We start from the raw sequence: 13649 nt of genomic DNA on the forward strand, positions 1-13649 counted from the left end.
AGATTTCCTGCCCTCCCTCTGGAACACCGTCTCCCCCACCTCCTCAGCGCCAGAACGAAAGAGAAGGTAAAAATCTTGCCAGTCACGGCACTCTAAGCTAAGATGCCCCCTAGTCCAAAAGAGGCCCACCCCCACACGGCCAGCGCTCCCCCCAAAGGGAGGTGGTCTGACCTTCATCCGAGGAAGATGCCGGCGGCAGCACCGCCTTCCTGCTGGCCGACTCCACAGGTCCGGCGGCATCCTTCCGGCGGTACTCCTGTCTCCAGCCCTCCTGGGGCTTGGTGGGCTGGGAGAGCGGGCCCCGCACGGCTTGCACGCCAGGGGCGCGCGAGGCAGGCCGGGCCATGGGAAAGGGGCGGCGGGCACGCTGCAGGGTGGTGGGCACGATCTCTGGCGGTAAACGCAAGTACTGACGGAGGTGGGCGATGCCCTCGTCTGTCAGGTACCAGTAGCAGTGGCGCCAGGCAAAGTTCTGGCGGACCAGCCCCCGAGAGCACAGGGAACCCATCGCCCGCCAGACCTGCAGGTGGCTGACCCCGGGCAACTCTGGGTGGAAGCTATGTGGGCGGGGGTCTTTCTGCCCCACCAGCACGCCGTCCCGAAACAGCAGCTCGTAGATGCTACGCAGCTGCCCCAGCGGCATCAGCATGCCGGCTACCATGTTGCCGGAGGGCAGGGGGGCCAGCCGGCTTCTGACAGGGGGTAGAGGAGCAGCCGCCGCCTTCGCCGACGGGTAGCCGGGACAGGAAGAAAGGCTTTGCTGGACTGGACCGCCCAGCCCCAAGGAACCTCCCGCTCGAGCCCCCCTTCCCCCTCCCCCGCCCGACAGCAGGGAGAGGGAGGGGGAGGCCAGGGGAAGCACATGTTCCTCCACCACCAGCCTCCCTCTCCACCAGCGACTGTTGCGCCTGAGTCAGCAGGGAGGGGAGGGGTGTCCTGCTCAGAGTTTCCTTCCACAAACTTCTGGGCAGCTGGAGGGAGGGGAAGGGCAGGGTGGAGAAATCTGTGGAAACTCATGCTTGCCCAGAAGCTGGGCTGCTGGAGACCTATTTTGAGGGCACCCTGGTCAGAGTCAGAATACTCCCAATTCCCTACTGGGAAACTGAGGTACAGAATGGAAGCTACTTCCAGACTTTGTAAAGGCAGGAATTGGTTTCCAGATGTGAATCGCTGCTGGAGAGGGCTGAGCCCCTCCCCACAAGATGGAGGGTCTCTGCTGGCCTTTTGCATGGCTTGTTCCAGGGGCTTCCCCAACCACGGAGCCTCCAGGCAGGCAGGCAGGCAGGCAGGGAGCAAGGAGAGGGAAAGTAGTTGCCTGCTTGCCTGCCCCCTCAGCCCCTTCCAAATCCCTCAGACTCACAGGCACCCAACCACTCCTCTGCCTCCACCCAAGCTATTCCTGGGTGGAGACTTTGCCAGGTATTTAGGGCCAGATGGGGCTGCTTATTCCCCTCCAATTATAGCATCAGCCCCAATGCGGGCAACTGGTCTCTTGGGGCACACCCAGGTCTGTTTGCTGGGAAATGCCTGGTTCCTTGCAAGCCTTCCCTGAGCTCAAAAGAGCTGCCCAGGCATGGAGGGGGGGAGGGATTGGGGGGGAGAGGGACAAATAGGGTTGAAAGGACAAGGACAGGTGGTGAGGCTGCTATCACCCAGCCCCAGGCAGCATCGGGGCCTCCCTCTTTCCATTGCTCGAAAGCCCTGCCCACCTGACAAGTCTCCACCCAGCAGACACCCTCCACTTCCATGGACACAAAGGGCAGCTAGTGCCCAGGGTATAATCAGGACACCCCACCCCACCCCCAGCTGAGTCTTTCCTGAGGGTCCTTGGGCAGCCCTGGACCATCTCCACAGGCACTGCCAGCCAGACAGCCTCTCTTGCACTCAGGACTCTGCGCCTGCCAGAAACCACTCCTCAGTCCCCACTGGGCACAGTGCCCACTTGGCAGGAAGAGACTCTTCAAACCGGCTGGGCAGTTTCCCCAGCACTCGGCCAGAGTCAACAGGATTTGTGCAGGATTTGCCTTTGGTGGTTACTCTGCTGGTCCAGCCCCACCTTAAGTACACATGCCCCCCCCCACGCACTCACAGCAGCCACTTTCCCTAGGGAAAAGCCCCGGGCACTCTTGCTCAGGGCAGTTGGCACATGCTGAGGGGACCCCGGAGGCCATCACTGCAGAGCGGAACCTCTGGCTGTTTCCTTGCCCCTCTTCTGTCCCCAAACGAGGGCAGACATTAAGTGCCACAGGGGGCCATGCAGATAATGGGGAGACTGGAAGGCAATGGGGGCCTAAGGGTGCCCTGTGCCTTCTGAAAAGTTGACCCACGTTGCACAGCCTCTCCTACCTGGCCCCCAGGGAGACATAGCTGCTATCAAACTGCCCTCAATTTCTACCGACTCCCGTCTGCGACACGTGAGGCGCATTGTGACTCACAGCAATGGCAGCACCCATCAGTAGGGGCCCTGGCAGCTCATCCTGGGCCCCGGGAGGCCTCTGCCCTGCCCCTCCCTTTGGCTGGCACCTAGCAGGAAATGCCATGGTTTAGAGCAGCTGATAATTAGCCCAAAATCTTCGGGGCTGATCTGGGACATACCTCAGGTGGAGCAAACGAGGGGCTGAGCAAGAGGGAAACAGAGCCTGGAGACAAATGTTACACATCTTAAAGCGGGGGGCCAAAAGGACAATACGGAGCAAAGGAAACCACGCCAGTCTTCTGGGCATGAGGGCTGGCACACCAGACAGGAGCAGCCACACCCACAACCTGCTCTATGCCAAGCAGAAGTGATCCCCTTTCTGACAACTCTTTGGGAGATTCCCACAGCACCAGGGCCCCATAGGAGGGCCACATCAAGGGTCGGGGGAAGAATTTCCTGGAACAGTTGAGAAACTCCAAGGCTCTAAGGAAACCTGCTCAACTGGCAGCAATTCCAGCACAAGCCACGCAAAAGGCGGGCACAGTCCCTCCACCTTTGGGGAGGGGGAGAGGCTTAATCCCCTCCAGCAGCCACCCCCATCTGGAAAGCAGGAGGGAGCACTCTGTCCACCCCAGCCTTTGCCAAAGTCTGCCCGTTCCTCGCAGAGAAGCATAGGCTGGCCAGGGCTGCAGCAGGGCCCTCCTGATGAGAAAGAGCCAGCTTGGGGGCTACAACTGCTCACCCCAGAACCTGGCCAGAAGGACACTTCCTTCTGCCCCCTGGGCTGCTTGGCTTTTGCAGAGGGAGGCTGCACCACAGGAAGAGAGGGCCATCATGCTGATGATACTCAGCTGTACTTTTCCACCCCGGGCCACCCCAACGAAGCTGTCGAAGTGCTGTCCCGGTGTTTGGAAGCCGTACGGGTCTGGATGGGGAGGAACAGGCTCAAGCTCAATCCCTCCAAGACGGAGTGGCTGTGGATGCCGGCATCCCGATTCAGCCAGCTGCAACCGTGGCTGGCTGTTGGGGGCGAGTTATTGGCCCCAAAGGATAGGGTGCGCAACTTGGGTGTCCTCCTGGATGCACGGCTGTCATTTGAAGATCATTTGGCGGCCGTCTCCAGGAGAGCCTTTCACCAGGTTCGCCTGGTTCGCCAGTTGCGCCCCTTCCTTGATCGGGTTGCCCTATGCACAGTCACTCATGCTCTTGTTACCTCCCGCCTGGATTATTGCAATGCTCTCTACATGGGGCTCCCCTTGAGATGCACTCGGAGGCTTCAGTTGGTCCAGAATGCAGCTGCGCGGGTGATAGAGGGAGTCTCACGTAGCTCCCATATGACACCTCTCCTGCGCAGACTGCACTGGCTTCCTGTTGCCTTTCGGGTGCATTTCAAGGTTTTGGTTACCACCTTTAAAGCGCTCCATGGCTTGGGGCCTGGGTACTTACGGAACTGCCTGCTGTTACCTCATGCCTCCCACTGACCCGTACGCTCGCACAGAGAGGGCCTTCTCAGGGTGCCGTCCGCCAGACAATGTCGGCTGGCGGCCCCCAGGGGAAGATCCTTCTCTGGGGGGGCTCCTACTCTTTAGAATGAACTTCCCCCTGGTTTACGTCAAATACCTGACCTTCGGACCTTTCGCCGCGAACTGAAAACATATCTGTTTGTTCGTGCGGGGCTTTCTTAAATTGTCTGGATTTTAAATTTTAAATTTCATTTAGTTTTAAATTGGGGTCTTTTAGATTTTTAACTATTTTAATCTCGGCCACACTGTATAATACGTTTTTTAATTTACTTTTAACTGTACATTGTTTCTTTTTTACCTTGGCTGTACACCGCCCTGAGTCCTTCGGGAGAAGGGCGGTTTATAAATCTAATAAAATAAATAAATAAATAAATAATTTGCACCATGGGCTCGGGGGGGGGGGCGCTTGGGTGCAGGGGGGGCTGCTGTCCCTCCTGATGCCAGCCAGGGGGCAAAGCCCTCCTGGGGAGCCCAGCCTGTCTGTCATGACTTCGGTGTGAGGTACCAGCTGTACGCTGATGACACCCAGCTGTACTTTTCCACACCGGGCCACCCCAACGAAGCTATCGAAGTGTTGTCCCGGTGCTTGGAGGCCGTACGGGTCTGGATGGGGAGAAATAGGCTCAAGCTCAATCCCTCCAAGACAGAGTGGCTGTGGATGCCGGCATCCCGGTACAGTCAGCTGAGTCCTCGGCTGACTGTTGGGGGCAAGTCATTGGCCCCGATGGAAGGGGTGCGCAACTTGGGCGTTCTGGATGAACGGCTGTCTTTGGAAGATCATTTGATGGCCGTCTCCAGGAGAGCTTTTTACCAGGTCCGCCTGGTGCGCCAGTTGCGCCCCTTTCTAGACCGGGATGCCCTATGCACGGTCACTCACGCCCTCGTGACGTCTCGCCTGGATTACTGCAATGCTCTCTACATGGGGCTCCCCTTGAAGGGCATCCGGAGGCTGCAGTTAGTTCAGAATGCAGCTGCCTGGGTTATAGAGGGAGCCCCTCGTGGCTCCCGTATGACACCAATCCTGCGCAGACTGCACTGGCTACCTGTGGCCTTCCGGATGCGCTTCACGGTTTTGGTAACCACCTTCAAAGCGCTCCATGGCATAGGGCCGGGTTATCTACGGGACCGCCTACTGCTACCTAATACCTCTCACCGACCCGTGCGCTCTCACAGAGAGGGACTCCTCAGGGTGCCGTCAGCTAGGCAGTGCCGTCTGGCGACGCCCAGGGGAAGGGCCTTCTCTGTGGGGGCTCCCACCCTCTGGAACGAACTCCCCCCAGGACTCCGTCAACTTCCGGACCTCCGAACCTTCCGTCGCGAGCTCAAGACACATTTATTCATCTGTGCAGGACTGGCCCAGATTTTAAATTTATAGGAGTTTTAAATTGGTTTTAATATTTATATTTTAAAATTTGGCATTAGAATAAGTTTTTTAATGGTTATTTTAATGTATATATAAATGTTTTTATTTGCCTGTGAACCGCCCTGAGTCCTTCGGGAGATAGGGCGGTATACAAATATGAATAATAAATAAAATAAATAAATAAATAAAATGACTGACTGTGAGGTAGAGAGAGATCCCCACTTCCTTCACCCACTCCAAAGAGCACCCCACTTCTAGTCTGATGCTTAACTGGCTCTTTGCACATCTGCTGCCACCTTAAGTGCCCTTCTAAGCCCCTCCCCCCCCGTCCTCCCAAACCCCCCTCTCCCCCAGCAGCAATCAAGCCTGTCCCAGCCAGTGGAGGGAAATGGATTCCCCAAGGAAGGAGAGGCATCCTTGTTGCCACCAGCAGTGAGGGGCAAGGGGTCTAGATCGAGGCCTCAAGGCTGCGGCTGCCAGGAGGGGGAGATCGTGGCTTCCCTAAAGGCAGCCTATGCCAGCTGGGAATGAGCCAGGAGGCCCAGAGGGAGCCAACCTCCTTTATAGGCCTCTGAGAATTGGGGGGGGGGGAAGGACGTTCTCAAGGGGCCCTCATCCATAAATGAACTGGGGCCTTCACCTTCCCTGGCACCTTCCACTATGTAAGATGCAGCCTCTCTCCCCAGATTCACAGCCAGTCTTCACCTTCCCTCTCTCGCCCATTTGCCCACAGGGCATCACACCTCTAAATGTTCAGTTGGACAGTGGGTTGTTCACCCCTAGAAAGGCCGGAGGGGACTGCCCTGCATGAATAAAGGGCTGCTGAGCCTCAGGGCTTTGACATTTTATGGGCCCAGCCCAAGTGACCCACAGGCTCTCCAGCAACCCCGCCTTCCAGCAGTGACTTCTGGAGACTGAGCGGTCTCCAGGGTCTGGGCAGAAAAGCTTCCCCCCCCCAAGACACGCCCAGCCCTTCACCCAACCAGGCGCATCGCACACCAGAATCGGCCACTGCAGCAGACGCAGGGAAGTGCAGCGTCAGCGCAGCAGAGAGGCGGACTGTGACAGGCAGGCAGGCAGGCAGGCAGGCAGGCTTCCAGGTCTGTACCAAGTCTGCCAGCCAGGCAGGCGCTAGGCATCTTGGTCAGCTGAAGAAGGGGGCCCAAATGGGCAAGGGGGGCACAGTCCCCTAACAGCGGAGCCCCCTTGTCAGACCTGTCCTCGTTCCCCAAAGAAGACAACTCGGCAATGATGCCTCTCTGCTCTTCACCAGAACCCTTTTTGTAGAACCACACACGCACATGCCGAAACCGGGGTCAGGCAGGCAGCCCCCCTCTTCCAGGCCCAGTTTGCCAACCGGCCAGAAGTGCCCCAGGGCGTGGCAGGAATGGGGGGGAGGCTGGCTCCAGAGGCACTTTTTTTGCCTAATGCGGAAGAGGCTGGCCACTCCCTGCCTTGGCAGCTGTTTCTTGAACTCCAGTTTACACCACAGCTGTGTGGGACCTTGGCACCAACCGGGCCAGCTTTCATTCAGCTGGATCTCAAGAGGGACAAGAGCCAGGCAGCTCTGGAGGAAAGTGCATGAAGCAGTGGACAGTCCAGCCCCAGGGGGGCTGCCCCTCGGCTCTCTGGCCGTTCAGTGGGGAGAGAAGGGCCCTTTCAGCAGAAGCAGAGGCCAGGGGTTCCGAGGGAGAAGGCTGGTGAGACATAGCAAGTGCTTCACCTTAGAAATCTTGGACTGGCAGGAGAAGAGCCCCCCCCCCCCGTCTTCTGCCAGAGGCCTGTGCAGGAGTTAAACTCCCCCAGGGCAGTTTGGACTGGCTAGAGGAGGGGCTGTCTCTGGCACTTCACTCTTTTCATTCAACAATCCCTAAGAGCTGCTCAGAAATATCTATGGAGCTTCTCCATCATCCAGGTCCTGGTTGTCCCGAAGGTGCTTTTTCAAGAGACAACTGGACTTTCTGGTTCATTTGAAGACATTTTGCTTCTCATTCAAGAAGCTTCTTCAGCTCCATTCACCACCATCCAGTCAGAGCTGAAGAAGCTTCTTGGATGAGAAGTGAAACATCTTCAAAGAAAAATCAGAAGATCAAGTTGCTTCTTGAAAAAGCACTTTTGGGACAGCCACTCAGAAAGTGCTGTTGATTGGTGCATTGCAAATAAAAGGAGCAACTAGACCAGCCAATAGGGTGGAAGGAGGGACTGTTAGTCCGGCCAGGGTCTCTTGGTGGAGCAGGTGCGCCTGAGACAGAACCTGCTGCCCGCTGGGGGGCTTCCAAACGCTGCAGTTCCCTGGAACAGCTGGGATGCCTCTGCACCCCTCGTCCCACGCTGCCTTTTCTCGCACAAGGACCCCTTCTCGCCTCCCGCCATCAACTACACCTGGAGCCAGCAAGCCCACTTTGGAGATTCAGGACATTGGCGCCCCAGACAGCCGCTTCCAACAGCAGCCCCGCCCGCCCCTAGCCCCAGCCCCGCTTTCCTGGATCAAGCTCGGGAGATGCTGCCGACCCCGCAGAGAGCCCCCCTTCATCTGCAACCGAGCACGGAGGGTCTGCCGAGGAATGCAAGTTTGGCCAAGCAACTGCGTACCAGCTTCATCTCCGCTTCCCTCGCGCCAAGGATGGTCCCGCGCCACCAAAGCCAGGATGTGCCCAGCCTTTGCCCGCCCACGCGCCGCAGTCTCATCTATGCCCCCATTGCACCAAACCCAGGGTTTTCGGCACACACACACCCCCACAGTCACAGCCCGGGCTACCTTTCAGCGAGCTGATCTCGTGCTGGATGGAGCGCGTCAACTCCATGGCGCGAGGATGCGGAGCAACGGCGCCAGCGATGCGCGCTCCTCTTCCTCCTCCAGCTGACCGCGTCCCGTCGGCCGTCGGCGGGCGGGGCGGGTGGGGGAGCTCCTCCCCCGGCAGAGCCACCGCCAATCAGCGCCAGGGCCTCCGGCAGGCCTCCTTCCCCGGCGAGTCGACCACTGCAGCACTGCGCTTCGCCCGGGAAAAGAGCGGGGGGAGGGCTGTCCCGCAGACCCCACGCGAGAGTCGCGTGGAGGAGACGCAGCGCGGCTCGCGTGTCAGCGGCGCCCTGGCTAACCCGACTTAGCCTGCCCTGCCCGGCGGTCGGAACCTGCCCTCCGCGGGCTTCCCGAGCTGGCGGCGGCCCCTGAGCCAAACGCTCCCGCGCGATCCCCTGGCTGAGGCGAGCGCCGGCTCCTCGAACTTGCCAGCGCGACTCGAGGGGGCCAGGCGAGACTCAAAGCCGCAGGTCTTGCCAAGCAACGGCGGCTGCGGAGACCCCTGGAAGAGTCCTCCGTTACTAGCCAGCAAGAGGAGCAGCAGGCCTGGGCCCTGCGGCGGCCCGGGAGGCCCCTCTTGCTCCGGGCTTGGGGCCGCCGCCCTCCGTAGAAAGGCGCGTCGGGGGACCCCAGTCCGCACCACTAAAAGGGCGCCCGCTCGGCTGCCCCCCTGCCCGCTTCCCCCCCAAGGCGAGGAAAGGAGTCTCGGAGCCAGATGCCGGAGCCCTCCGGGCAGCGGCTGCTTGGTGAGGTCCCCGCCTGCAGCTAAAGGATCCTCGCTTATCCTCCACAACCGCCCCTCTTTTGCTCTAAGTGGAGCCCTTCCCGCGGGAGGCGTGTGGGCTGGGCGCAACAAGAGCTGCCTCCCCCAAACGGCTGCCCGGTGTCCCTCTCAATGCCAGAGAGAGGCGACCAAGCCGGCCAACACTGCAGGGATGCAGTGCAATACAGTACAACTCTCCGGGCTATGAACATACAAATAGAATGAGACTATTGCCTTATACACTGTAAGCCGCCCTGAGTCTTCGGAGAAGGGCGGGATATAAATGTAAAAAACCAAACCCCCCCCCCCAAAAAAAAACCGGCTAAGCTCAGGAAACAACTGCCTGCTTTCAAGCTCTCCCACAGAGGGGGGTGCCTCTAGTCCCCACCTGGTTGAAATGTGCCAAGCCTGAACTGAAGCTGAGCAAGGAAAGAATCCCAAAGCAGAACCAAGGGTCCCCTTCTGCCCTGCAAGACTGGGCACCAACAGATCTATGCCCAGTGACCTCTCCCCAGATAAGAGGAGCCCCAAAGGAGCCCCTAAGCAGAGAGGTCTGAAGGAAGGGGGTCTCCACTTGATCTGGACCCCATGCAGGGCTGAGTCCCCCCCACCCCACTGCTTCCTGCCCTAGGAGGCTGGGGGGGGCTGCCCTCACACCCCACATCCTTCGCATCCTTTGTCTTCCTGCATCCCAGAGGCTCCGCCAGATCAGGGCCAACAAAAGGCCCCACTGAGTCAGCTGCATGTCAACAAAGGGAGCCGCTGCTCCCTGCCGAAATGGCCTGTTCCAAGCCCTGGAACTGGCCAGAATCATGGCATCTGGGAACATGGGCGCATGGCCATCAGTGCCCCAGATCACCAGGGCTCCTGTCCAAGTGCAGCCTCACAGGGCCAGGAAGAGAGCAGAACGGGAAAGTTTTACCAGGAATGCAAAGAAAAGACTTCCGGGGGCTACTCCCACCCATGGCAATGAAGCCCATCTGAAGAGGGTCTGAGAGATCCCTACGGACAGCGTCCCTATTTCTGGAGCTACCCCCTTCCAACTGAACTGTGCACATATTGAAAGGCAGCCCCACAGACAGGATGTGGGGGGATCCCACACTCCCAACTCTCCCAGTGCACCCCCCCTCCACTTCACAGGAATTGCTCACACACTCATGCCTCCACCTCACAGACAGACCTCTGCTCGCCAGGACGGGGCACCAGCTTGACCTTACCCTGCTATTCAAACGCATGGATGCCTTGCAAGGGAGGGATTGCACTTCACCAGACTGGCATTCTGTAGATCTTGAAAACAGAAGGTGCCAGGATCATTGCACACTGGGGCTCCCAGAAGGGAGACTGTGTAGGGCAAAGGGGTGTGTGTGGAAATGGGGTACAGGGAGCTTGTGGGTGTTGAGGGCATCACCTGCTAGAGTGCTGGGAAGATGTGCTTCTCCAGAGGTCTTTTGGTTCCATAAACAAACCCAGGAATGGGCATGTGGCTGTGCCATCTAACCTGGTAAGGGGTTATGTGGCCACAGAGCAGGGGGGGGTGGCGGGTGGTTTGGCAACCACAATACCAACTTCTCTTTCTTCCTCAAAGTCCCTCCCCCCTCCTGGATCCCTCAGGCTCCTGGCAGGGAGGGGGGTGAGCTGCAGTTCTCCACAGCCAGTCTTTGGAACTGTTGCACATTGGCACCCCTCCCACTTCATGCAGCCAACGTAGAGGGACCCTCATTCTTTTTAGAGCCTCCAGATTAACTGGCCCTCCTCTAACAGCTCCAATGGGACTCCTCCCCCTGCTGGAGGAGGGTCACTGGGCAGGGGCCATCCTGACTGCCAGCCCCCTGGATCAAGGCAGCAACTCACCACTCCCACCTCTTGGGCCACACAAACTGCCACAGGCATTCAGTCCACAAACCTCAAAGTGGAAATGAGGCTAAAAAGCTGCGCTAGATGGGAGCCAGTTCAGTGCTCACTTCACTTCAGGGTAAGGAAGAGTTCCTGCTTGTCAGAGGAGAACCATCTCCTCACAGTGGTGGTGGGTTCTCCCCACTGGAGGCTATAAGAAGACCCTCATGGATAAATGGCAAAGGGTGGGATTGGATGACCCTATTTGCGCCTCCCAGTGCCACGGTTCTGACACACTGGGATGTGCAGCAACAGCTGCATTTACGTAAAGCATTTTACCTTCAAGGTGCCCTCCAGACCTGCCAGAGTCCTGAAGCAAATCACATTTTCCAGCCGAGAGGATAATCATCTCCCCAGCAACCCTGGAAACTATGCCAGGAAGCTCTCTGACGATGCCACTGAAGCAGCACCGCTGCCAGGCAGCCTTTTTTTTTTTTGCATTTATATTCCGCCCTTCTCCGAAGACTCAGGGCGGCTTACATTATGTTAAGCAATCCATTTGTATATTATACAAAGTCAACTTATTGCCCCCAACAATCTGGGTCTTCCTTTTGCTGCCCCCCCCACATTCTGGCCATGCTCGGCCAGTTTCCTCCTAGGAAGCTCTCCCAAAGGAGTCATGCCATCCGTGTCAGGCGTGCTGTGCGCTCCAGGGGTCTGAAGTCACTCCATGCCAGGGACTTCAGACTCCAGGCCATATTGCCTCCCCACTGGCTGCCCAGGAATTCTCCAGTCTGAGTCACATAGAACACCTGCCCCAGGGCCTCTGACGGCCACCATTCTGGTTAGTCACCTTTTCCCCCACACAGTGCCCACCCCGGCATCACAGAATTAGAAGGAAACCTCCACTGAAGTTGGGGAAGGGGAAACTGGCCCCCTCTGTCAGACTGCCCCTCTCCAAGCTTCTCTCTCTACCTGCTCCCCCAGATCAGCCATGGCACTCCCTCCTTCCTGCCAACCCAGGGGGACCAACCTGCACCCAGTTTTGCCAAAGCAGCCCCAGTTCCCACAGCAGGGACATCAACTGCTACTGGCTCCCATCCCACTAGGAAGTTGATCTGTGTTCTGCCTGCCCTTCTAAGGGCGCTGAGGGAGATCCATCACAGGAGGCCAGGGCTGGAGCATAAGCATGCAGGCGCCAGCAGCAATGCCCAGCTAGGGCAGGGCAGGGCAGCCAGGGGAACCAGGCCTGGGGAGGGCAGGGTGGGGTAGAGGCAGCTGATTCGCTGCCTGTTGGCATTCGCAGACAACGTGCCGCTAGGCCAAGCAGCAATGGCACCAAGGCCTTGGGAGCCATAAATACTCAGCATGCACAGAGCACCTTCCCAAAGGGGCTGCAACACACTCACCCACACCCATACACACTATATTCCGGCACAGCAGGTGCGCCCCTCCCTGCAAGGTTCCCCCCTCCTGTTCCCCAAGGGCAAAGACCACCTTTGGAAGCCCACCAATCCCTGCCCCTTCCCTGCCTTCCCTAGCTGGGCAGAGGTAGGGGCTGCTTCCCTCCAGCTCTGGGGCAGGGGAAAATGGTGAGCACAGCAAGGCCCAAACTGAAGCCCCAAAGGACCAACGGGGACCAGAGGAGAGGAGACTTTAAAGAACCACAAAACAGCCATTCAGGAATCCCCCCCCCCGACCAGGCTTCCCACCCCCTACCAAGTCAAAATCCAAGGCAGACCAGCCAGTCACCCCTCCTGTCTAAGTCCCCTCCCTTCCTCCCTTCCAGACTGGGGCTTTTCCCACCCCCCTCCGGAGGACTAAAAAGTCAGATCCTCGAGATAAAAGGGGCGCTTGTGTTGGAGGAGTGGGGGGCATCATCGCCCGATCGGCCAGGCAAACTTTACTTCGCCCTTGTCGGCCTGGCCCTGTTTCGGCCCCGAGGGCGGAAAAGGCCTCCCCGGTCCCAGGGCGCTTCGCTAGGGCCGAGCGCAGAGGCGAAAGGCGGCCCGCTCGCAGACACTCTCGAGCTAGGCTCTCGTCCCGCCACGGCCGCCTCCCTTTGCCCTATTAAGGGCAAGCGCGGAGGAGCAGCCCGCGCAGCCCCCCGGCCGGTGCCCACCTTTGTACTTCTCCCGCACCTCCTCGTAGGCCTGCACGAAGTCCTTCTCCTCGGGGTTGGGGGGCAGCAGGCTGAGGTTGAAGGTGGCCATGGCGCGGCCCGGGCAGACTGGGCTCGGTCGGGGGCCGCGCCGGCGGAGGGGGGCGAGGCCAGGCGGCCCGGCCGGCCAAACCCTGCGGCGGCATTCCGGCGGCGGCCCTGGCCCTACCCCTTAAAGGCACCACCGCCAGGTTCCCCTCCCCTCCCCGGCCCGGCCCTCCCCCGCCAGCCTCTCCTCTGCGCTGGCCTCTTGGAGGGCGGAGGGAGGGCAGGGTGCGCTCGCCATGCCCGGCGCAGCCCGGTCGGCTCCAGCAGGTGCGCCCGGGTCTCGTCTGGCCCCACAGCCGTCTCTGCGGGGCTCCTCCTCCGCGGCGCTTCCCGCCAGCCCGAGCGCCGGACTGAGATGCGCGGGCGGCAGCCGCTGCGCTCCTCCAGGGCCCGGCCAGGCATCAGGCAGGGACCCGAGGATGCCTGGCTCCGCGCCACGCCGGGCGGCTGGCTGGCCGAATCTCGGCTGCCGCTCGCGCGGGGAAATCGGCACCGACACCAACTGCAGGAGGCCGGGTTGCAGCAGCCCCCAGGAGAGCGGGGAACAGCCTCCTGGGACCCCCTCCCTGTCCCCTGGGCAGGAGGAAGCGAGATCTTGCCTTCCCCACCTGTCTGGAGGCCCATTGGCAGATGCCCAGAAGCTGCCCTCTTAGCCAGTGCTGCTGTCCAACCCTTAGCCCAGGGCACAAGAGGGAGGGACTACATGGCAGAGGTTCATTCACCTGCATTCCCATAGCCCTTC

General features: G+C 59.5%; 1 protein-coding gene across 14 annotated transcripts in view; it reads right to left on the reverse strand.

The window, feature by feature from the left end:
* Positions 1–13649, reverse strand: part of PLEC (plectin) — a 100592-nt gene that overhangs the window by 50725 nt on the left and 36218 nt on the right. For 2 of the 14 annotated variants that reach the window (XM_058179015.1, XM_058179012.1), the window contains exon 1: positions 12821–12951. The exons of 6 other annotated variants lie outside the window; for them this stretch is intronic. In XM_058179015.1, coding sequence (XP_058034998.1) covers positions 12821–12911 — 91 coding nt within the window. In that variant the 5' untranslated portion in view covers positions 12912–12951. Of the gene's footprint in view, positions 1–171; positions 829–8060; positions 8122–12820; positions 12952–13649 lie in introns of those variants that run through there. 6 more of the 14 variants (XM_058179021.1, XM_058179018.1, XM_058178998.1 and 3 more) reach the window with 4 other exon arrangements.

Source organism: Ahaetulla prasina, chromosome 3, assembly GCF_028640845.1.
Source record: "Ahaetulla prasina isolate Xishuangbanna chromosome 3, ASM2864084v1, whole genome shotgun sequence".
Taxonomy (NCBI): Eukaryota; Metazoa; Chordata; class Lepidosauria; order Squamata; family Colubridae; genus Ahaetulla; species Ahaetulla prasina.